Raw genomic sequence first — 23,150 nt, 5'->3', positions numbered from 1 at the left:
ATACACTTGATGGTTTCTTCCTCTAGCTGTATACCAGTACAAGCGACAATGTGAGAAATGAACACTCAATTATTGTTTCTTCTAGCTGTATAGCAGTACAAGTGACAATTTGAGAAATATACACTTGATGGTTTCTTCCTCTAGCTGTATACCAGTACAAGCGACAATGTGAGAAATGAACACTCGATGGTTTCTTCCTCTAGCTGCATACCAATGCAAGTGACAATTTGAGAAATGAACACTCAATGGTTTCTTCCTCTAGCTGTTCACCAGTACAAGTGACAATCTGAGAAATGAACACTCGATGGTTGTTTCTTCTAGCTGTATACCAGTACAAGTGACAAAGTGAGAAATGAACACTCAATTATTGTTTCTTTTAGCTGTATACCAGTACAAGTGACCATGTGAGAAATGAACACTCAATGGTTGTTTCTTCTAGCTGAATACCAGTACAAGTGACAATGTGAGAAATGAACACTCAATTACTGTTTCTTTTAGCTGTATACCAGTACAAGTGACAATGTGAGAAATGAACACTGGACGGTTGTTTCTTCTAGCTGTATACCAGTACATGTGACAATGTGAGAAATGAACACTGGATGGTTGTTTCTTCTAGCTGTATACCAGTACAAGTGACAATGTGAGAAATGAACACTCAATGGTTGTTTCTTCTAGCTGTATACCAGTACAAGTGACAATGTGAGAAATGAACACTCGATTATTGTTTCTTCTAGCTGATACCAATGCAAGTGACAATTTGAGAAATGAATACTCGATGGTTGTTTCTTCTAGCTGTATACCAGTACAAGTGACAATTTGAGAAATGAACACTCGATGGTTGTTTCTTCTAGCTGTATAGCAGTACAAGTGACAATTTGAGAAATATACACTTGATGGTTTCTTCCTCTAGCTGTATACCAGTACATGTGACAATGTGAGAAATGAACACTCGATGGTTTCTTCCTCTAGCTGCATACCAGCACAAGTGACAATTTGAGAAATGAACACTCAATGGTTGTTTCTTCTAGCTGTATACCAGTACAAGTGACAACTTGAGAAATGAACACTCGATGGTTGTTTCCTCTACCTGTATACCAGCACAAGTGACAATCTGAGAAATGAACACTCGATTATTGTTTCTTCTAGCTGTATACCAGTACAAGTGACAATTTAAGAAAAGAACATTGGATGGTTATTTTTTCTAGCTGTACACCAGTACAAGTGACAATGTGAAAAATGAACACTCAATGGTTTCTTTCTCTAGCTGTACACCAGTACAAGTGACAATGTGAGAAATAAACACTCAATGGTTGTTTCCTCTAGCTGTATACCAGCACAAGTGACAATTTGAGAAATGAACACTCAATGGTTGTTTCTTCTAGCTGTATACCAGTACAAGTGACAATTTGAGAAATGAACACTCGATGGTTGTTTCCTCTACCTGTATACCAGCACAAGTGACAATCTGAGAAATGAACACTCGATTATTGTTTCTTCTAGCTGTATACCAGTACAAGTGACAATTTAAGAAAAGAACATTGGATGGTTATTTTTTCTAGCTGTACAACAGTACAAGTGACAATGTGAAAAATGAACACTCAATGGTTTCTTTCTCTAGCTGTACACCAGTACAAGTGACAATGTGAGAAATAAACACTCAATGGTTGTTTCCTCTAGCTGTATACCAGTACAATGTACAGCTTTTACTATCTGTCTTTGACTGAAGGGTTTGGTTCCATAAATATACATGTATGTTATCTTGGAACATCCAAAAAATGACAACAACTACAGAGGACAATTTCACTGGAACTGAAAGTTTGGTTTTGAATGATTCATTCATTTGATTTCTTCAGCATTACACAGTCAGTAATATTTCAAAAATTTTGCAAAATTAAGCAAAGTGTTTGTATTTGACATTCCTTGCACATATTCTACAGTCTGATATGAAATTAACAATTCAGTAAATCATACCCTTAGAACTCCCCTGCAAATATATGGTGTTATTCATGAATACATAAATAATGCAGAAGGCAAATGGTACCAATTAATTCTCTTTCATTATTTGACTGGACACAATGTAACTATTAAATTATATCTAACATGTTTCTTTTTAAATAAGTTTTCTTATTTTCTGGTACCCTTTAGCCATCATGATAAGCGTGATATGCCAAATGTTTGCAAACATAAAACTCCACTTTGTCCTGCGAGCCATAATTCATATAGGTTTATCAGTTGTGTATAGCAGGGTGCCAGAGAGTTTGTCACACTGGGGCTCATACATGAGAGCACAGACTGCTGACTGTTTGGAGGCTGTTTAACCCTTCTGTGACAGTACTTCACCGTTGTACATCCTTTGAGCTTCGTCAGCCGCTGTCAGTTTCACTTTAGTCATCATCACCTCACAGATATAGACACTGACTTCTACAAATTGTATAATTTTAAGTCGCAGTAGGCAGACAAGTTGATTTCTGTGAAATGTCTGGTTGCCCTATCAACCTATTACGTCACACTTCTAAATTATGAGCTCTTACAAGTTTTTATCTTTGTTTTCTAACAAATGCCTACTATGTCTACTATATGTGAGTCAGGCATTTCACACCCAGACATAAAGTTAATCATGAAAAATGGGAATTACAACCAAGAAAAACCCTCTATTAAAAAAACAAAAAACTGACAAAAAACACAAAAACCAAATCATAAGTCAAATTACAAAAATACTGGCACAATATTTTTGGATGCCTATGGGATTAAAACATATGATAAGGGAGGTCGATTTGGGTACAAAAAAAAAAGAAAAAAAACCCCTAGAGAGTTGGTTTGTTATTATTGAATGAAACATGTAGCTACAGTGTCTGACATGGAATCTGGTCCATGACTGGGATCTAGACTCATCTTGCTTGACCCTAAGAATTAAATAGATCATAGAAACGTGTTGAGCTTTGCCTGGAAGTTTGGGTGAAAGGGAAAATGTAAGTATTGCTACTAATCATTACATTATATTATAGTAAAATGCCCATTTGGGATGAATCTTTAGGGTAAACACAGTAATTTTCTGCTATAAATTTGAGTTCGAGATCTGTGAAGTCTATAAGACGCAAAGGTTTTTCACATACCTGGGTCATTAATTACCACATAGTACATGTAGCTACATAGCACCCCTCTGCAAATATCCGTAAAGTAATAAATCAGTGCATCTGATCAATAATAAAAATTTACATTTCATTTAAGATGTAAATTAACAGACTGGTCAGTCTGAGAGTATTTTGTCAGAGAGGTTGTGTTTATCTATCCCTCCCCAGATGCGCCTAATACATCCCACAATTGTGCTCAACACAAGGCTGTAGAATTTCTACTGAGTTTATTCTGCCATTCTGGTTACGTTTTTAACACTTATACCACACGCCACTCACAAGATCTGAATGGATATAAAGTTTATAATGACTGCAATGAGTGTTACCCAGATTACTACATTTGTATGCATATATGTTATGTCCTACAGCCACCTGAAAAACAAGGACTTCACATAGAATTAATTAATCCATTATTAAGATTAATAGGCCAGATGAGCTCCACATCAAAGAAGTACTCGCATCTCGAGGGGTTGCTCAGGCCCTGACCTTCTTTTCTCCTCCAGACTCGGCTAGTATTATGCACATGTAATTACTAGCTGGGAAATGTGATAAATATGCTAATTCCTGATACCTGGGGACTACGGCTGAGTGGAGATATATAACACTACAAACCAAAAAGTACCAGGTCTGGTTGTTTTGGACTATAGTACATGAGTATATACATGCAAGTCAAACAAAAGTAAAGTAGTACTGGTCCCTCACTGTTCAATAGGAGATAAATGTAGATTTAAACTTTCCAATCTCTTAGATTTATTTTATTTATTTGATGTTTATTTATTTGGTGTTTTACACTGTGCTCAAGAATATTTCACGTATAGGCGACCAGCATTCTGCGAGGAAAACCCATGACCATTTGCAGGTTACTGACAGACCTTTTCATGTATGCCTGCAGAGGAAGCCAGCCTCAGCTGAACTCACAGTAAACACATTAGTAAGAGTCTCCTGGCTCATTGCCCTGCATGCTAGGCACCTCTGCCATGGAGGCCCCTCCAATCTCTTAGAGTTTTGAAATCTAAATATATACACAGTATGCGTCCATATAGTGTTTTTGGCTCACTGGCTAAAAAAACCAAAAATATTTTTGAAAAAATGTGAAGTTCTCATAATGGCACTTAAAAAAGGCACAAAAAAATGTAACTCTAAATCAAAAAGCTGAATAAGAAAAAAAAAAAAAACACATATACTGATTGTATCATTGACACAATCACTTACAACATTTTCCACTGAACACAAAGTGTGGGAGTGTGTATATATGTATGTATACACATACTCCATCATGCACACTGACTTTCCCTCTTGTTTTTTCCCCGGGGCTGAAGCACAAGGGGTTCAGTGTCCGTTATTCTGTGGACTGATAGAAACACCGGGACTGTGAGGGAAGGCTTGGGACTGTGCTGGTAGAGCACTGAGGATTGGGAGTTGGTATAGCAGCAGCATCATAGCCAGGAACAGGCTACTCCACGAGGGAGGCGGTACGAGAGTCTCACTCACAAATCCAAGTCCACTGACTACCTAAGCCCGGATAATCCCTAGTCTTTTGTTCTATAAAATAGGGTTTTGTCCAAAAGTCATTCTCTGAAGTCAAGGCCGGGTGAACAGGTTGTCCACTGACTGGAGTTGATCTAGTCTGTTTGTTTCCAGTCACACACCATAGGCAAGGGTTAATATCTGCACTTCAGGCTCGTGACTGGACTCTTGAAAACCTCTCCGGATGTGTGAGCTGGCCCGGGTGCAGAGGGCAGGAACGTTCAGGCCGGTTGACTTTCCCCCTGGCTGGCTAAGGCTCCACTTTCCCATACATCATACTTGACACCTATTAACTGCTCTCTTCACAGGTGTCCTCAGGTCACTCTAGTCAATTACAGGCTTTCTTGGCAAATTGAATTCAGCTTCAGATTTTTGATCTGTGCCCCTGTGAGGTTGAGGACTGGTCCTTGACGGTGTCCCAGGCCTGATACCTGTATATGCTAGTGACAGCTGTGGGCAGGTTATCTACCTGTGATGTACACCTGGGTGTGACAAGAAAGGACAAGAAGGGACGGACACCTGCTTCAGCTGTAACATTGGTTATTTTGTAAGAATGGGAATGTGGCTTAGCTCAGCCATGTGCCGACTGCTATGTTTGTGTGTGTCATGCGTTCTGTGCATCTCTTCCCAAAGCCAGCAGTATGAGGCTGGTGGAGAAAGCAGCGGTGGTAACATCTTCATGGGGTCACTGTTCAATCATGAGTCATTACCAACTGGCCAGGTAAGATCAGACAGCACAGGTGATAAGTGTAGCTTCACTTTCCTCGTCCCCCAGGCTCAGATTCAGGGAGCTGGGTGCCTGGTGGGACAGAGTAAGGACCCCAAAATGAGCATGACAAGGATGCATGAGGACATAATTGAGGTGGAGTCTCGCATGATTGCCAGGGATGCTAACACCCGGAGAGAAATGAGAGAACTGCTGCGTCAAGTTCAAATGCAACGGGCCAGAAAGGGACCAGGTGAAGCTTCACGGTCTATAGACCAACTCGCCACAAGGGTGGCATCCATGGACAGTCAGATTCTGAAACTGGAGACAACAATGTCTCAGTTAATTGATCAGGTAACACAGCTGGAGGAGAAGGTACTCTCTGCTGAATCTGCCAAACACCAGATCGGACAGTACGTCAAGCAAGGTAAGACAATATTAATAGCTGTCATTCTCCTCACTGGTCATCTCAATCAGAATGCCATCATGGTACACCGGCCTGAGTTGCTGTCACAGGTAACTGGATCAGTTATCCAGCTCTTTGTTCACAAATACTCACTGAACTAAAGTTTGACTGAATACAGTAGAAAAGGTGTTTTAATAATAACTGAAAATGAGACTTTAGCTACATGTAGGTATATTCTTGTTAGAGCAGGCAAATGTTGAATTATGATTTCTGAAGTCACAAAAATGAACAGTAACATGTATACATCCAGATATACCTTCTGACCGTGGCAACTCCATAATAATCTCATAACCTCATGTACATTGGTGCAGGATACTGGTGACAGAGAATTACGTTTGAGCAGACTTTGGTTTTACTGTGACCCTTCAGCACGAGTTTTATTCTATACACTGCCATCTGTAACATCCATGTAGACAAGTGTTCCAATCATTACCAAGGCCAATAAAGATGGACTCACGTTTTATCACTTCTAGATATAGTAGGATTTTTCTTGTATCTATGGTGTTAGAGTACAGTACACACAGAGGACCTTGCCTAACATAGTTAGTGAGATGACTTGACTGTGGTCATAAGGAGTCACCTAGCTGTGTAAACATAATCTAAACAAGAACCAGTGTCACTAACCCATTGGACAAATTGTGGTCACTGGTGTGGACATTACAGCTAATAATGATGTGGGCAAGAGGTCACATGGTGGGTGAGAAGTCTTCTCATAGATTAGAGCTGCATCACAAGGGACACAAAATAGTACCTGTATTCATGAGCCATCCAAATCATCAGCATCATTCAGTGAAACTTCATGGACGAAAGAATCGATACAAACGTAACTCCACATACATACACACACACAAATATATATATACTGTATATAACCTCTTTTTTTCACACTATAAACATAAACACATGTGACTAGGGATAAGTCGCTACGGACCACAGGCCACAAACAACTCAGACCATTCATTCCTGTATTGTCACTACATGTACATCTGCTAATCACAGCAATGTCACAGTCAGCCAACTTGACATCATGTGCTGTCAATAAAAACTGCAATTGTGAGATGCCATGTCGACTGTTTGTCTGCCTGTCTGGTTACTTTGTATTTAAATTTGCTTTTAGCATCATTTCTGTCACAACAGTGTCTTCTTGTAGCAAGTCTTATAATGCCAACACATTTATTGTTTTGCTACTTGAACACCATCACAGAGACATCAGAGGCAATGTCCCAACATGTCCCAACATATATACTGACACTTGTTCAAACAGTGCTTGTCCATCCCCCACATTCAAGAACACTGTGAATTAGGCAATGGACTTCTCCTTCAGCACAATTTCTAGTAGACGCATGCCACAACATAACACAGTCAAAACACTACAGAATCTGGTAACAACTCTCATTCATGTGTATCTGGTAAACAGATTCTTACAGGACTATCTCACAATTCACAAATTCTCATCCACACTCATCTTATCATATCCTGATAATAAAGTAGTTGGACAGTTGTGTTCTTTAAAGGGCAAGGGATAAAGTGCAGCATGTTGTGAGACCAAATGGTACCAACTAACCTTGGTTTAATTAGTTGGTGCGTAATTTATTTCAGGAACCTGTCCCCCAGATTTTGAACGCTTCAACAACAGCTGTTATGCTTACTACCGTGACAAACAGACATGGTATAAATCCCAGGACTTCTGTCAGGAGCTAGGTGGACATCTTGTTTCCATAGAAACAGACGGTGAACAGGAGTTTATCAAGGATTACCTAAAACGCAAAGGTGAGGACATTTGTGGTCATATTTGTTTTATTTTTGCACAATTCCACAGACTGCACCAATAGCTGGCTACATAAGTGTTAGCAGCCTCCTCTTCTCACCAAAGCATCACAAACCATGAAGAGCAAGGAATCTACAAATCCCATGTCCTAGGCTGGGTTTGAACCCACACCTCCTGTGTCCTAGTGATTGAAAGGCATCTCTCACCACTTGGCCATGTCCCACTCACATTTTAGGGTAATATCATTCAAATTGATGGGGTGAGGGAGGAGCAGTTTGGGGTTCCTATGGAAGTCACCCTGCACACAGATACTATATACCACATCATTATCCACAGTTATTTGTGTAGAACAGAGGGGAAGCACCACAATATCAGAACAGCTTCTCAGCAAACTACAGTACTATCATAATGGCCACAAATTGGAAACTGCAAGAGATAACCTCAAACCCTCTGTGACAATGTGAAAACTAAATTTTAGGACAAATACCCTTATACAGTCAGACAGCCTAATATTGTGGATGCAAATGATGTAATGTTGACTTACAGCCTACATGTACATTAGTACTGTTCCACAGTGTGGCAATATGTTATAGTGTCTGTCAACAGAGTCTTCTGTCTGGTAACTCATTGTTAACCAGCAAGGCTGTGTGTATTAGCCCATTACCACATTATCCAGGAGGTTGGCTTAGGCCACCCACTTGAGCTAGGGTACCCCTAAGGAGAAGAGCCAACTGACCAGGTGTAGAGAAACCCACCTTCCTAGAAATGATCCCAGCTAAGAGCCAAAGTTTGAGAAAACAATACTGCCAGGTGATAAAACTTCTGGGAAGAGCAATGGGAGATGGGGTGAACGGTGACGGTCTTTACCTGATATATTACCCATCCTCCTGGGTAGTCAAACTTGTCTTCTGATAAAAAAAAAAATCCCTCCAACCTCCAACTAAGATTTGGTATTATATTAGACCCAATAGAGTTCCCTGTACTTTGTGGCATGTGAGCACTGGTAACAACAACATGGGGTAACCTGACCTTCATGTTAGCTGCATTGTGGCCATATGTGTTAATGGATCAAATCAGAATTGTAATACAACCATTATTTATGCATTTGACTAAAATGTCTTCCATGGATAAGTTAAGGCTCCATCATCACAAATTTTACTGGATTCTGGCAGTTTTGATGATCTTAGAAAAGTGTTTTGAGCTTTGTCTGGAGGGTAGGATAATATCCTTCTTGTAAAATACTTGATCACAAAAAAATATATCACTACCTAACTGCCATTACTACCTCCATTACTACCATAACTACCATTATTACCATAACTACCAATACTACCATAACTACCATTACTACCATTATTACCATAACTACCAATACTACCATAACCTCCATTACTACCATAACTACCGTTCTTACCATAACTACCAATACTACCATAACTACCATTACTACCATAACTACCATTACTTCTATGTAAAATGCAGACGGTGAGTGAAGTGTTGGGGGCCAAACCACTATCAGCGGGATGAACACTGCCAGTATTAACAGCAGTCTGCAGTCCTGTGCACACATCAACATGTTCTGTACACACATCAACATGTCCTGTACACACATCAACATGTCCTGTACACACATCAACATGTATATGTGTACCTTTCTCAAAGCTAATGTCTTTAAATCACCATATAGTGATCAGACACAGATCAAACCCGGTAAAACCTTTATTTTCTTGAACACATCATCAATTGTAACAAGATTACCATTCTTATGGCAGTGTTACTGATGTCCTTTGGTGTAATGCTTCCTTGGCATGTTTGTGATATGCTTGGTTGATTTCATTTTACCTTAATACACAGAGTTATGCATGGCTACATTTCCCTGGCAATCAATGGCCATTACGACCAACGCATTCCACCAGAATGTCTACACTACCACGCATATGATTTAAGGAAAAAAAAAACGAAGTGGCTGTAACTGTTTGTTAAAATGGTTGAGCTGTAATGAAAAGACATGATATGAGGACACATACTAAAGTTGGTCTGCTCAAAGCACCAGATAAACACAAACACAGTGAAAAGCAGGGTAGTAAGTTCTTGTGGTTAGGGTATCAATGACTATGTTAGTATGTTAGAACATATCAGAAGCAGCCAATCCATGCGACCACTATAGGGTTGGATCACACAAACGCTTGTCTAACAAGTCAGACATTCCGTAACATGCTAACTTTCCCACGAGATCCTTGTCTTAAGTCATGTCAAACATTCTGGGAGGGTCTCAATTTTAATATCCTGCATAATAAAGTGTCCTGATACATGTGTGCCAACAGACGACAGGAGGCCAGTTTTTGTTACATTAGAGCAAAAAAGTCAAACAATCTTGTCAAATCAGCGTCACAAGTAATGAATGTACATGTGTATACTACTGATATTGTGATGGCACACACTGGGACTTCATGTACAACCATCATGCTGTATCAAAGTGTCTTGTCAAATCAGCATCACAAGTAATGAATGTACATGTGTATAGCTACTGATACTGTGATGGCACACACTGGGACTTCATGTACAACCATCATGCTGTATCAAAGTGTCTTGTCAAATCAGCATCACAAGTAATGAATGTACATGTGTATAGCTACTGATATTGTGATGGCACACACTGGGGACTTCATGTACAACCATCATGCTGTATCAAAGTGTCTTGTCAAATCAGCATCACAAGTAATGAATGTACATGTGTATAGCTACTGATATTGTGATGGCACACACTGGGACTTCATGTACAACCATCATGCTGTATCAAAGTGTCTTGTCAAATCAGCATCACAAGTAATGAATGTACATGTGTATAGCTACTGATATTATGATGGCACACACTGAGACTTCATGTACAACCATCATGCTGTATCAAAGTGTCTTGTCAAATCAGCATCACAAGTAATGAATGTACATGTGTATAACTACTGATACTGTGATGGCACACACTGGACTTCATGTACAACCATCATGCTGTATCAAAGTGTCCTTGTCAAATCAGCATCACAAGTAATGAATGTACATGTGTATAGCTACTGATATTGTGATGGCACACACTGGGACTTCATGTACAACCATCATGCTGTATCAAAGTGTCTTGTCAAATCAGCATCACAAGTAATGAATGTACATGTGTATAGCTACTGATACTGTGATGGCACACACTGGGACTTCATGTACAACCATCATGCTGTATCAAACTGTCTTGTCAAATCAGCATCACAAGTAATGAATGTACATGTGTATAACTACTGATACTGTGATGGCACACACTGGGACTTCATGTACAACCATCATGCTGTATCAAACTGTCTTGTCAAATCAGCATCACAAGTAATGAATGTACATGTGTATAGCTACTGATACTGTGATGGCACACACTGGGACTTCATGTACAACCATCATGCTGTATCAAACTGTCTTGTCAAATCAGCATCACAAGTAATGAATGTACATGTGTATAACTACTGATACTGTGATGGCACACACTGGGACTTCATGTACAACCATCATGCTGTATCAAAGTGTCTTGTCACATCAGCATTCACAAGTAATGAATGTACATGTGTATAGCTACTGATATTGTGATGGCACACACTGGGACTTCATGTACAACCATCATGCTGTATCAAAGTGTCTTGTCAAATCAGCATCACAAGTAATGAATGTACATGTGTATAGCTACTGATATTATGATGGCACACACTGGGACTTCATGTACAACCATCATGCTGTATCAAAGTGTCCTTGTCAAATCAGCATCACAAGTAATGAATGTACATGTGTATAACTACTGATACTGTGATGGCACACACTGGGACTTCATGTACAACCATCATGCTGTATCAAAGTGTCTTGTCAAATCAGCATCACAAGTAATGAATGTACATGTGTATAGCTACTGATACTGTGATGGCACACACTGGGACTTCATGTACAACCATCATGCTGTATCAAAGTGTCTTGTCACATCAGCATCACAAGTAAAGAATTTACATGTGTATAGCTACTGATATTGTGATGGCACACACTGGGACTTCATGTACAACCAGTTGAAACCATCATGCTGTATCAGGAAAAACATCCAAAGTGGGTCAAGTATGTCCTATGCAAAGAGAAATGCAGAACTAATTTACAAATGTCAGTTACAGTATAAAACATGAATACCAGTTGTACTATAGAACATGAATGTCAGCTACACCATAGAACATGAATGTCAGTTACACCGTAGAACATGAATGTCAGTATAACATGAATGTCAGTTACACTGTAGAACATGAATGTCAATTACATCGTAGAACATGAATGTCAGTTGCTCTGCAGAACATGAATGTCAGTTGCACTATAGAACATGAATGTCAGTTACGCTGTAGAACATGAATGTCAGTTGCACTGTAGAACATGAATGTCAGCTACACCATAAAACATGAATGTCAGTTGCACTGTAGGACATGAATGTCAGCTACACCATAGAACATAAATGTCAGTTACACTGTAGAACATGAATGTCAGTTGCACTGTAGAACATGAATGTCAGTTGCACTGTAGAACATGAATGTCAGTTGCACTATAGAACAGGAATGTCTGCTACACCACAGAACATGAATGTCAGTTACACCAATGAGTAAGTGCACAAGATCGTCACAGATCATACACTAGAATCTCCACACTTTCCCAGTGCACATCGGGCATGTTCTGATACCAGAAGCATGTGCCCCAAATCACGTATCTACATTGCTCAGGTTGAAAATCTACGGTATGTATTTTACAGTTCTGAATTCAAGATGTACATAGCTCCGTCAATCTTACTTCCTCCTAACCAACCCAAACATCTGCTGACATTGGTGACATCCCATGTGCAAATGGGCATGAGAGCGCTCACCCAGGTGGGTCCCAGCCTTCCTGGAACATTCGCTCAGTTGACCCCCACAGTACGGGATATCCTGAATCACTCATCTTAAAACCTGCCCCTCAGAACCTCACAGCTTAAAGACCCCCAAGATTTGATCAGCCTCCCTGCATTCTTCTCATCCGTCAACAGCTGTCTTATCTCATCAAGATTAGTGCTTTACAAATACTATCAAATCTCTCTATTTCACTTTTTCCCTCATTTTTTGATAAACATGCATCCAATTATAAATACTCCCAACATATACACAGCAGCCTTAGAGCATTAAGCCATATAACATTCTAGACTTTTACAATAAACTTACAAGATGCTTATGTTGAGACCAGAGCAACTATTCGACTTCTAAAAAGATTTTAAAACTCTTGAAGATTTTTTTAAAGATTCAGAGATCTAGGCCAGGACAAAAGTAGCCCCCAGACATAGGCTGTTCTTTCTGAGCAGAAATCTGTTTATTCAATCCTCCACCACGTGGCACAGCAAATCTCTTAACCTAAGAAATGCTATCCTAGGTAAATGCTATCCAGATTTCTTCACTAACGGAATTAGTACCTGCCAAGTTCCTGATTTTCAAAAATGCTGAAAGACAACTTTCATAGATTGGTCTTCAACATTTAGTCCAGTGGCATTTCTTTTAAGTAAAATCAGTACATTTACCATACCAAACTGCTTGACATAAACCAAGGTGGCATTTCAAGAGTCCAGCCAGTTCACTCAGATATGGACAAGACATGGTGAGGGCTCTTGTAAACTAACGCGAAGAGAATTTACAGTACTTGCTAGGCTGAATATACATCGTGCATAGTCTAGGACCACTCCAAAAGATGCTATCTGGGTTATTGTGCCATAAGGTGACATCATTCATGAGAAAAGTTTCAATAAAACTGATTTACGAAGTTTTGTGTCTAACACTGTTAGCATCTACCATAAAATCATGCCCTTTAGCCCCCTTAGTTTGCCAAAGCACCCCCCCCCCCCACCCCGGAGTCTCGTCCAAACCTGCATGAACTCACGAAACTCCTGAAATGCTGTCTCTGCTTACTTAAATTCTCTCCTCAGGATTCTGTAAACCTTGTCTGAAAAATGTGAACATTTTATCTCCATATGATTGCTGTTTTCTCCTGAATTATTTCACTACAAAAGTAACATTAAATTTTGCTAGAAAACATTTTGAACCACTGCTTTCTCTGCTTTTTGAAGACACCATGTTGTACTGCCAGCAGGTTGGTCAAGCAAAATAAGGGCAGACATTTTGTATATGTTTGTGTAATCCTTTTCAGTTTGTCACCTAGGCCTTGTTCTTCAAAACTGTCAGACTCAAAACCAGATTTAAATTAAAACCAAGTCTTCAGTTTTGTACTTAGCCCCAAAATAATTGTGCAACAGTATATTAAATATGAACTAAATCTGCTGCTGTTCCATTTGGGCTCTGTACACATGCACTGACTGATGGGTTTTGTTACAATCATAAATGCTGTTCCATTTGGGCTCTGTACACGTGCACTGATTGCTGGGTTTTTGTTACAATCATAAATGCTGTTCCATTTGGGCTCTGTACACGTGCACTGATTGATGGGTTTTGTTACAATCATAAATGCTGTTCCATTTGGGCTCTGTACACGTGCGCTGATTGATGGGTTTTGTTACAATCATAAATGCTGTTCCATTTGGGCTCTGTACATGTGCAATGATTGCTGGGTTTTTGTTACAATCGTAAATGCTGTTTCATTTGGGCTCTGTACACGTGCATTGATTGCTGGGTTTTTGTTACAATCATAAATGCTGATCCATTTGGGCTCTGTACACGTGCATTGATTGCTGGGTTTTGTTAAAATCGTAAATATATAATATTATTACTTATATGGTGACTCAGTGATAATACAAGCAAATATAAGGTGGTCAATAATCCTCATATATGAAGGTTACTGACACCATATATTTCCGTATCCTATCACTGAGTCACCATGTAACAAATTTAACCAGCAAAGGCCCATCAATTCAGTCCAGAAGACCGATGAAAAGGTAAACTACTTCAGCGATGTGACCACTGTTGCATCTCAACAAGATAACCTACTCAACAGACACATTTGAAGTCTTCTGCAGGATTCGAGAATATATCTGAATGAAAAGCATTCAAATTCAAATACATGCTTAAAACAGAGGGTAATCACCTTCAAGGGATTCATGTTGAAAATATATACAGCCTTCAAACATCTCATGAAGTAATACTGTATTCATCACTTCTAGAAACGTCTTTCTCTGAACAAGACATGGTGTAAGGGTCAAAACTGAATGCACACAGCCATATTAATTATAACAGACACACTCCCAATGCACATGTGGTATTCTATAAATGAGCAATAAGAATGAAGTTACCATTTCTCATATAAATAAGAATTAACGCTACTCCCCGTGATGATGCACGCACATGCTGTGCACAACAGATTGGTGAGTCCAGAAGCAATGAGAGAAAACATGTAAGAACAACCTATGTGTTTACTCTTCTACAAGATGGTGTTACCATGCGGGCTTGACAGCACGTGTAGGCAATCTTACCCGAATATCCTAATGGACAGCACGTGTAGGCAATTTAACCCGAAACACCATTTGTTCTATTGAGTCAATCGTCTAAACCTTTACCACTCCATTATTGTTAGCTTTTCTTAATCAGTTGTTCACACTTAACTGTGTTTGTGTCCATCTTGAGATCCAGTGTAAACAGTTGGCTGACTTAAGGGTGTGTAACTGGTATGTTATGGAACATACTTTACTGTTATGTACATTTAAATTTCTACTGCAACTTCTGGTTTGTATTGGATACTGAGGAATAACTGACATCTCAATTATAGAATCTATGTATGCACATGTATGCTTGAAGTTTTACGCCTTACTTAACAATTTTTCAGTAACATGACATTCAGGAGTCATTAGGTGTACATACGTATACTCTGTATTCTTGTGACAGAGCATCAACAAAGTACCGCTACCATTTTTAAAGCCTTTGCTATGACCGAACCTGGGTTTGATCCCAAGTCTCCCAAATCTGAAGCAGACACTCTAACCATTAGGCCACAGGAGCAGTCAAAATTATAATTATTTCAATGTCCTAAAATGAAGTGCAATTCATATCAAGGAAGCAGAAAGTAAATATACAATGGTGGTATAATACAATTAGAAACATGAAGAGGGGTCCCAGGGGAAGTCAGTGTGGGAGAAGTCATGGGCTACCTTCTCCTGCAGCCACATGCAGCCCCACTCATAACCCAGCATCTTTCACCCTCCTCTTCAACCTGCCCTTAGCTAATGGAGTATAAAACAAACCATGTGGCATGGCACATGATAGCATGTCCATTCTTTATGATGTACCACGCCTCATCTTGCAGTAGTTAACATTTCCTGCTACTGCTCTTCAGACTAAAAAAAGTCCCAGAGGAACACTGAACAGGCAGTCAGATCTGCAACCATTATCTAAACGCAACACATAAAAACAATATAAAGGTTGTTTGAAGAAGTCAGAGTTGGAGCTGTTTTTGTTACTCTCAAAGTTCTGCTTGCTCAGATCTGCACAACAAAACCACGTTCTCCGCAATCCATGTGGCAGCCTGCGGTATTCACCCTGCTTGACGTTCATGGTGATTGTCAAGAAAAATGTTTTACCAACTTTAGCTTACATCATACATAAAACACAAAGTTGTCCATACAATGTAGTATAACAGAACAAAAAAAAAGAGATTTGCAAATGTGAGATCTGCCTTCAATCTGTCTCACAAAAAAGATGTATTAAAAATGAAATAAAATGCTAAACCTAGACACTTTTTCTCTCTGATCAGGGGACACTGATCACGGACCACTCTGATCAGGGGAAACTGATCACGGACCACTCTGATCAGGGGAAACTGATCACGAAACCACTCTGATCAGGGGAAACTGATCACGGACCACTCTGATCAGGGGAAACTCATCATGGACTTCAGATCAACTACATATACTGTCCATGAATGCATGTTATGAAGATGTACCTCACACAGAATCAACTGGGCGGAGTTTAATTAAGTCTTCACAACCACAAAAAGGCTGAGGTAGTTTTTAATTTCCTTCTATTACAGCTGATCGGAAGCATCACTGTCTCCCAATATAAATAGGAGATGTCCACATTTGTCCACATACTGCTTGATCGACCACTCAACAGGCATTAGGCCTGTCACTCTGAACGTCCCATTGTGTCCGGGTGATAGCCATTTGAGCGAGAAACTATTTATCACATTTTATTATATTTGAAAATTTTAATAAAAATACAGTTTAGCGTACATTTCACTGCCCAGTTATGTTGGGCAGTAAAAAAGATGTTCGGCTATAGCATGTAAATTATATTTCTGGGTATAGAAAACACTGACATCCATATTAGATTTGTGTTCTTTGAACAGTACAAAAAGTCTTACACAAGCTGCAAGCTGATATTCTATCCCGGAAATATAATTCACATGCTATAACCTAACATGTGTAAACAAAATGATTTGGTGTAAATTTCTAAATAATCTAAATTTTTAAATACACCTGCACATCTCTTATAGTGAACACATAATGGAAATTTTGTCTGCCGTGGCTTTTGTCCTGGATTCATTACTAGAGAAGGAAAAAAAAACCAAACAGTCTGGCAGATATATAGTTCTTTCCGATCTCGTCACAAAACAGAATATATGAAATCTGAATGAGTAAGAAGAGGTTCTACTGATATCAAATGTGTATTAAAATCTGAAACTTCGCTTCAGGGAGAATGTTTCAAGTTTTCTGAAACAAACAAACAACGTATGTCATTTACCATATACTCCTAATACTGATCGAGGGACTTTTGTCCGCCAGCCCTTATGTCTGCTTTGGTCCGTCCCGGTTTCCATACACTAGTACATATCAGCTTATCTAGTAGTTGAGGTCAAAGCCCAGCCACATGTCCACTGTGCGCTACGTCTATCATATCATGGATACGCATTCTGGAGAACAGTTTGCTAAGTACATGGGTTTCAGGGAGGGGGCAGAGGACATGGGAAGGGGGGAGAGGACAATGGGAGGGGGCAGAGAACATGGGAAGGGGGTAGCGGACATGGGAAGGGGGTAGCGGACATGGGGAGGGGGCAGAGGACATGAGGAGGGGGGGAGGTGGAGAGGACATGGGGAGGGGGGAGAGGACATGGGGAGGGAGGAGAGGACATCGGGGGGGGGAGGAGAGGACATCGGGGGGGGGGGGAGAGGACAATCATTACAGTAACCATGTACCAACTTTCATCAGCCATAATGATAACCTGACAGTAATGTCACAAACACTAAACATGGTAAATAGGCCTAGCATTGTTCATAGGTTTTAATATCACAATGATGTATTTCATTATTTATTTGATTAATGTTTTACGCCTTACTCATAAATATTTCACTTATAAGAAGGCAGTCAGCATCACGATGGGATGAAACCATGCAGAGCCTGAGGGAAACCCACAACCATCCGCAGGTTACTGACTTCCCACATAAAGCCCAAGAGGAAGCCAGCATGAGATGGACTTTAACTCCCAAAGAGACTGCACTGATGGGAGGCTCTTGGGTCATTGTGTCATGTTGGCGTGCTAACCGACTTGGCCACGGAGGGCCTTCATACTGATGTAGAAAACTGGTAGGATTTGAGATATTGATATAATACCCCACATGTCCATGGGAATGCCCCATATCCTGTACATGTACGTTCTGTGGTATATGAAGAGTTATGGGAATCCCTTCTGACTAGTATGTAGCATCTTCTAGGGACTGGGAGCTATATGTGACATTTTCCTCATGCATATCCTAACTTCAAATTATCACTAACTTTATTACCATGGTTTTGTGTTTCTAATGTAGTTATGTCCAGTAAGTTGTGCTGTTAAGTGACAGGAAGTCTATCAATCCAGTCCTCAAGAGGATGTTTTCCCTCTTGACACAGAGCACTAGTGTAACACTCTAGTACAACAGCTGCAGTAGGAACAATGTCATCTTGGTACAGTCAACTAGGTCAATCATTCCATCTTGGTACGTTCCACAAGGATAGGGTCAATCATTCCATCTTGGTACATTCCACAAGGACAGGGTCAATCATTCCATTTTGGTACAGTCCACAAGGACAGGGTCAATCATTCCATATTGGTACAGTCAACTAGGTCAATCATTCCATCTTGGTACAGTCAACTAGGTCAATCATTCCATCTTGGTACATTCCACAAGGACAGGGTCAATCATTCCATCTTGGTACGTTCCACAAGGATAGGGTCAATCATTCCATATTGGTACGTTCCACAAGGATAGGGTCAATGATTCCATCTTGGTACAGTCCACAAGGATAGCGTCAATGATTCCATACTGGTACAGTCCACAAGGATAGGGTCAATGATTCCATACTGGTACAGTCCACAAGGATGGGTCAATGATTCCATACTGGTACAGTCCACAAGGATAGGGTCAATGATTCCATACTGGTACAGTCCACAAGGACAGAGTCAATGATTCCATACTGGTACAGTCCACAAGGACAGAGTCAATGATTCCATACTGGTACAGTCCACAAGGACAGAGTCAATGATTCCATACTGGTACAGTCCACAAGGATAGGGTCAATGATTCCATCTTGGTACATTCCACAAGGACAGGGTCAATCCTTTCATCTTGGTACAGTCCGCAGGGACTGAGTCAATCATTTCATCTTGGTACAGTCCGCAAGGATAGAGTCAATCCTTCCATCTTGCTGCAGTCCATAGGGATAGGGTCAACCATTCCATCTCAGTAACCCCACAGGGATAGGTCAAAATGATAGCTGTCAAAACAACTTTCTTGGAGCAAAAACCCGAATTCAGGGCACTATTAAAGATGGCCCCCGTGTTCCCAGTATGTTCATCGATGACATTATTGTCCAAAATATTTCCAACAACTCATGGAATATATGCATAAAATATACGGGTTGTAAAGAAATATAAAATACGTGCCCAAAATGAAAGTTTTTTTTCTCACTTTTTTAAAATAACTTTATCATATTCTTTGAGACCATATTCTTTGTTTTACACCAGCTCTTCTGCATCATCAGAAAATCTGACTTTAAGTAATATCTGAAGTAATAAAGTTGACCTAAATTCCTTTGGTGTTTTATAGGTGTTCGTCGAGACTCCTTTTGGGTGTACGCCGGTGGTAATGACCTTGACAATGACCGGGAATGGACGTGGATCGGGTCAAATCACGTGATCCGTCACCCGGATTTCTGGTACAGCGATGTCACTCCTGCTCCGGACACAGGCTTCGTCTGCATGTTCCTCTACCTTTGGGACCCCAACAATTATGCAAAATGGACCAAGGATAGATGTGACTTTCAAATGCCCTCCATCTGTGAGATACCATTGGTTCACAACTCTCTGTAGAAGACAGTGACCTTTCACTACTGTGTTTATGAACAACCTAGGCCTTTGACACCTGACATGGAGATGATGCAATGTGTGTGTCACAGTTTAAGCTCTTCCTGAACAATGGACTGATAAGCAGTTATTTAACACAATCAAATTGATTTGATTTCTAGGAGAAAACAGTATCTTTTGAAGAGATATTGAATTGTATGGATAAATACTTAAGCTAGAACAGTAATGCGTTCAATGAGTTATCTGGGCCATGGGTCACCAAACATTACAGCTGAATGGTATCTGGGACATGGGTCACCAAACATTAGACCTGAATGGTATCTGGCCCATGGGTCACCAAACATTACAGCTGAATGGCATCTGGCCCATGGGTCACCAAACATTAGACCTGAATGGTATCTGGCCCATGGGTCACCAAACATTAGACCTGAATGGTATCTAGCCCTTGAGTCACCAAACATTAGACCTGAATGGTATCTGGCCCATGGGTCACCAAACATTAGACCTGAATGGTATCTGGCCCATGGGTCACCAAACATTAGACCTGAATGATATCTGGCCCACGGGTCACCAAACATTACAGCTGAATGGTATCTGGCCCATGGGTCACCAAACATTACAGCTGAATGGTATCTGGCCCTTGGGTCACCAAACATTAGACCTGAATGGTATCTAGCCCATGAGTCACCAAACATTAGACCTGAATGGTATCTGGCCCATGGGTCACCAAACATTAGACCTGAATGGTATCTGGCCCATGGGTCACCAAACATTAGACCTGAATGATATCTGGCCCACGGGTCACCAAACATTACAGCTGAATGGTATCTGGCCCATGGGTCACCAAACATTACAGCTGAATGGTATCTGGCCCTTGGGTCACCAAACATTACATTAACTAATACATATGATTATTTTCCTCTGGCCCATGGGTCACCAAACACTACAGCTGAATGGTATCTGGCCCATGGGTCACCAAACATTACAGCTGAATGGTATCTGGCCCATGGGTCACCAAACATTACAGCTGAATGGTATCTGGCCCATGGGTCACCAAACATTACAGCTGAATGGTATCTGGCCCATGGGTCACCAAACATTACATTAACTAATACATATGATTATTTTCCTCCAATATTTTATGACCAAACAATACTTTTGTTTCAGTACAAGAATCACATTAATGATGATATCTTCACTGCTATGGGCAGATCACACAGTAGGCCTTTCACATTGGAATTTATCCTTCATTTTCAATTTAAAATAACTGCCTATAGAATGTTGAGAGCGTTGATTTACCCATGATTGCTGTCGAAAATGCCTTGTCTTTACTGGCTAACTTGAACACTATTGGTCTATCTGTGGGAATGCTAACAAAATAAAGCAACCTGCAAATTTTTATGAAAACTCTGGCGTGGATAAGAATATGTTATATCCAATGTATTTGGGAGGGTTAATTTTGTTCACCTTAAGATCTATGTTATGACTAACTCTGATCTGTAAACTTGGTCAACCTGCCCTTTAATAAGCACTAGCACATTTTCTAAGTTGTCTTAAAAGCACTTAAACCAGAGACTGTAACATCTATCAAAAGCACTTTTACTAAATTTTGATTAAACCAAACACGTATAAAGCTGTAAAGTTATACTAACTTTCACATGCAATTTTTTTTCTTGAAAAAACTAAATTATCAGAGTATTTAGAGCAGACCAGTTCGTGAGTATGTTGTTACTCTATTACCTATGTTTACTTATTCATGAGCTGTCAAACAATGGCTTAGCAGGGATTCAGAGGGTAAACCAACTCTACTCTGACTGGAGCTATTTCACCTAGATTTAGAAGCAAGAGTGGTAGTGTTTTTTTTTGGTGGGGGGGGGGGGGGGGGGGAGGGTATCCTCTATATATCAGTGTACTCAGCGATAGCCTTTACAGTCTCAAACTACTACACTTTCTCTCTAATACAGACCAGGGACTATTGTGACAATGGGGAGTTGCCTCAAGCTAAAGCTATTATCAAACATTGTTTTTTTAGGCAGGGACCCACCCAAACGTATCTACATGTATCCATTATGCTGACATTTAGAGCTAACCTGTAAATACGTATCTAAATATACATCTAAATGATATCCAATAGTGCTGTTTTATTATTGTAACATGCATCTGAAATGATTTGTTTATGTCACTAAAGATGCAAGCTTCATAAAGCTGTGTAAAATTATTTCTGTACACCTCATAGTTCTCTTAGAATCTTTCAAAGTACTTATTATTCGCCGAATTTATTTTTGCAGTTTTGCCCCAAAAATATGTTCGCGGGAATTCATTTTCGCATATTTAAGAGAATACTGAAAAACAAATCTTAAAAGTTTCCAAGATATAATATGGCCGAAATTATTCAAGCACATCAAACAGGTATCATCATGGGTGGCTTTAATCCTCCTTTGTTTCCTGAGGTGTCGCTAATCCTCGTGATCTGGATCAGAGATTAAAACAATGGGGGATGGATTATCACTACATAAGGAGATTACTTTCGCATCTACCGTGAACAGTTCTCAGACATGTGTCATGTCTTTTCGCATCACTGATGAGTAGTTTTAAATTCCTGGCAGAGTGACCTGTCACCTTTTGAGCAGTTCAATGCAAAACATATGAATTCACCATTATCGGCATAAGTTACCCATTCTCTATCTAGCAACACGGTAAGTTTTACATTGTTTTCAGTTTTAATCATCCTCTGTAGCAGGTCAGAAACTGCAAACATTAACATAACTGTCAAACAGCCATTGTGTTGTTGTACACACTTCACAGTTTGTTAGAAGCTCACTCACTGGACCACAGGAGAGAGACAGCCAATGGAATAGTGTGTATCAGAGCGACATTCATAAGAAGCCAGCACATGCTGGTATCTACTTTTCTTTCACTTTACGGGCACAGCGAAGACTGATCAAAGTAAAGGCGAACAAACTCCCACTTTGTTTTATACCCACCAAGCATTAGCACCAGAGTTTGTATATATTTAAACCATAATTTCCCTTCCCTGCTGTTAACATGTTTAGCTGGCCCGTCGGGGCAGCTTTCATAGCGCAGTTCCCTTCACCCTGGCAAAGATTTCACTTCATTATTACTACTACCTGTAGTATGTCATTCACTATTGGATATTTTTTCGCTGGAACTATTTTTCTCTGTAAACTATTGACTGCA

The 23,150-nt window shown here is 39.9% G+C and overlaps 2 protein-coding genes across 2 annotated transcripts in view; one reads left to right on the top strand and one right to left on the bottom strand.

Moving 5' to 3' along the window:
- The window catches only part of LOC135481245 (brefeldin A-inhibited guanine nucleotide-exchange protein 1-like), an 85,671-nt gene that overhangs the window by 37,253 nt on the left and 25,268 nt on the right, over positions 1–23,150 (bottom strand).
- Positions 4,336–21,833, top strand: LOC135481249 (C-type lectin domain family 4 member M-like). Its single transcript, XM_064761093.1, has 3 exons — positions 4,336–5,791; positions 7,430–7,600; positions 19,696–21,833. Exons 1-3 carry the CDS (start codon positions 5,212–5,214, stop codon positions 19,956–19,958), a joined length of 1,014 nt encoding a protein of 337 aa, XP_064617163.1. The 5' UTR covers positions 4,336–5,211; the 3' UTR covers positions 19,959–21,833.

The sequence above is a fragment of the Liolophura sinensis genome, unplaced genomic scaffold, assembly GCF_032854445.1.
Source record: "Liolophura sinensis isolate JHLJ2023 unplaced genomic scaffold, CUHK_Ljap_v2 scaffold_14, whole genome shotgun sequence".
NCBI lineage: Eukaryota > Metazoa > Mollusca > Polyplacophora > Chitonida > Chitonidae > Liolophura > Liolophura sinensis.
The sequence above is the reverse complement of the archived record's forward strand: the minus strand, read 5'-3'. Positions and strand labels throughout refer to the sequence as shown.

Coding starts and splice junctions, on each gene's coding strand:
- LOC135481249 (XM_064761093.1), top strand. CDS start 5,212: ATGGGAATGTGGCTTAGCTCAGCCATGTGCCGACTGCTATGTTTGTGT. Junction 5,792..7,429: donor CGGACAGTACGTCAAGCAAG/GTAAGACAATAT, acceptor AATTTATTTCAG/GAACCTGTCCCCCAGATTTT. Junction 7,601..19,695: donor GGATTACCTAAAACGCAAAG/GTGAGGACATTT, acceptor GGTGTTTTATAG/GTGTTCGTCGAGACTCCTTT.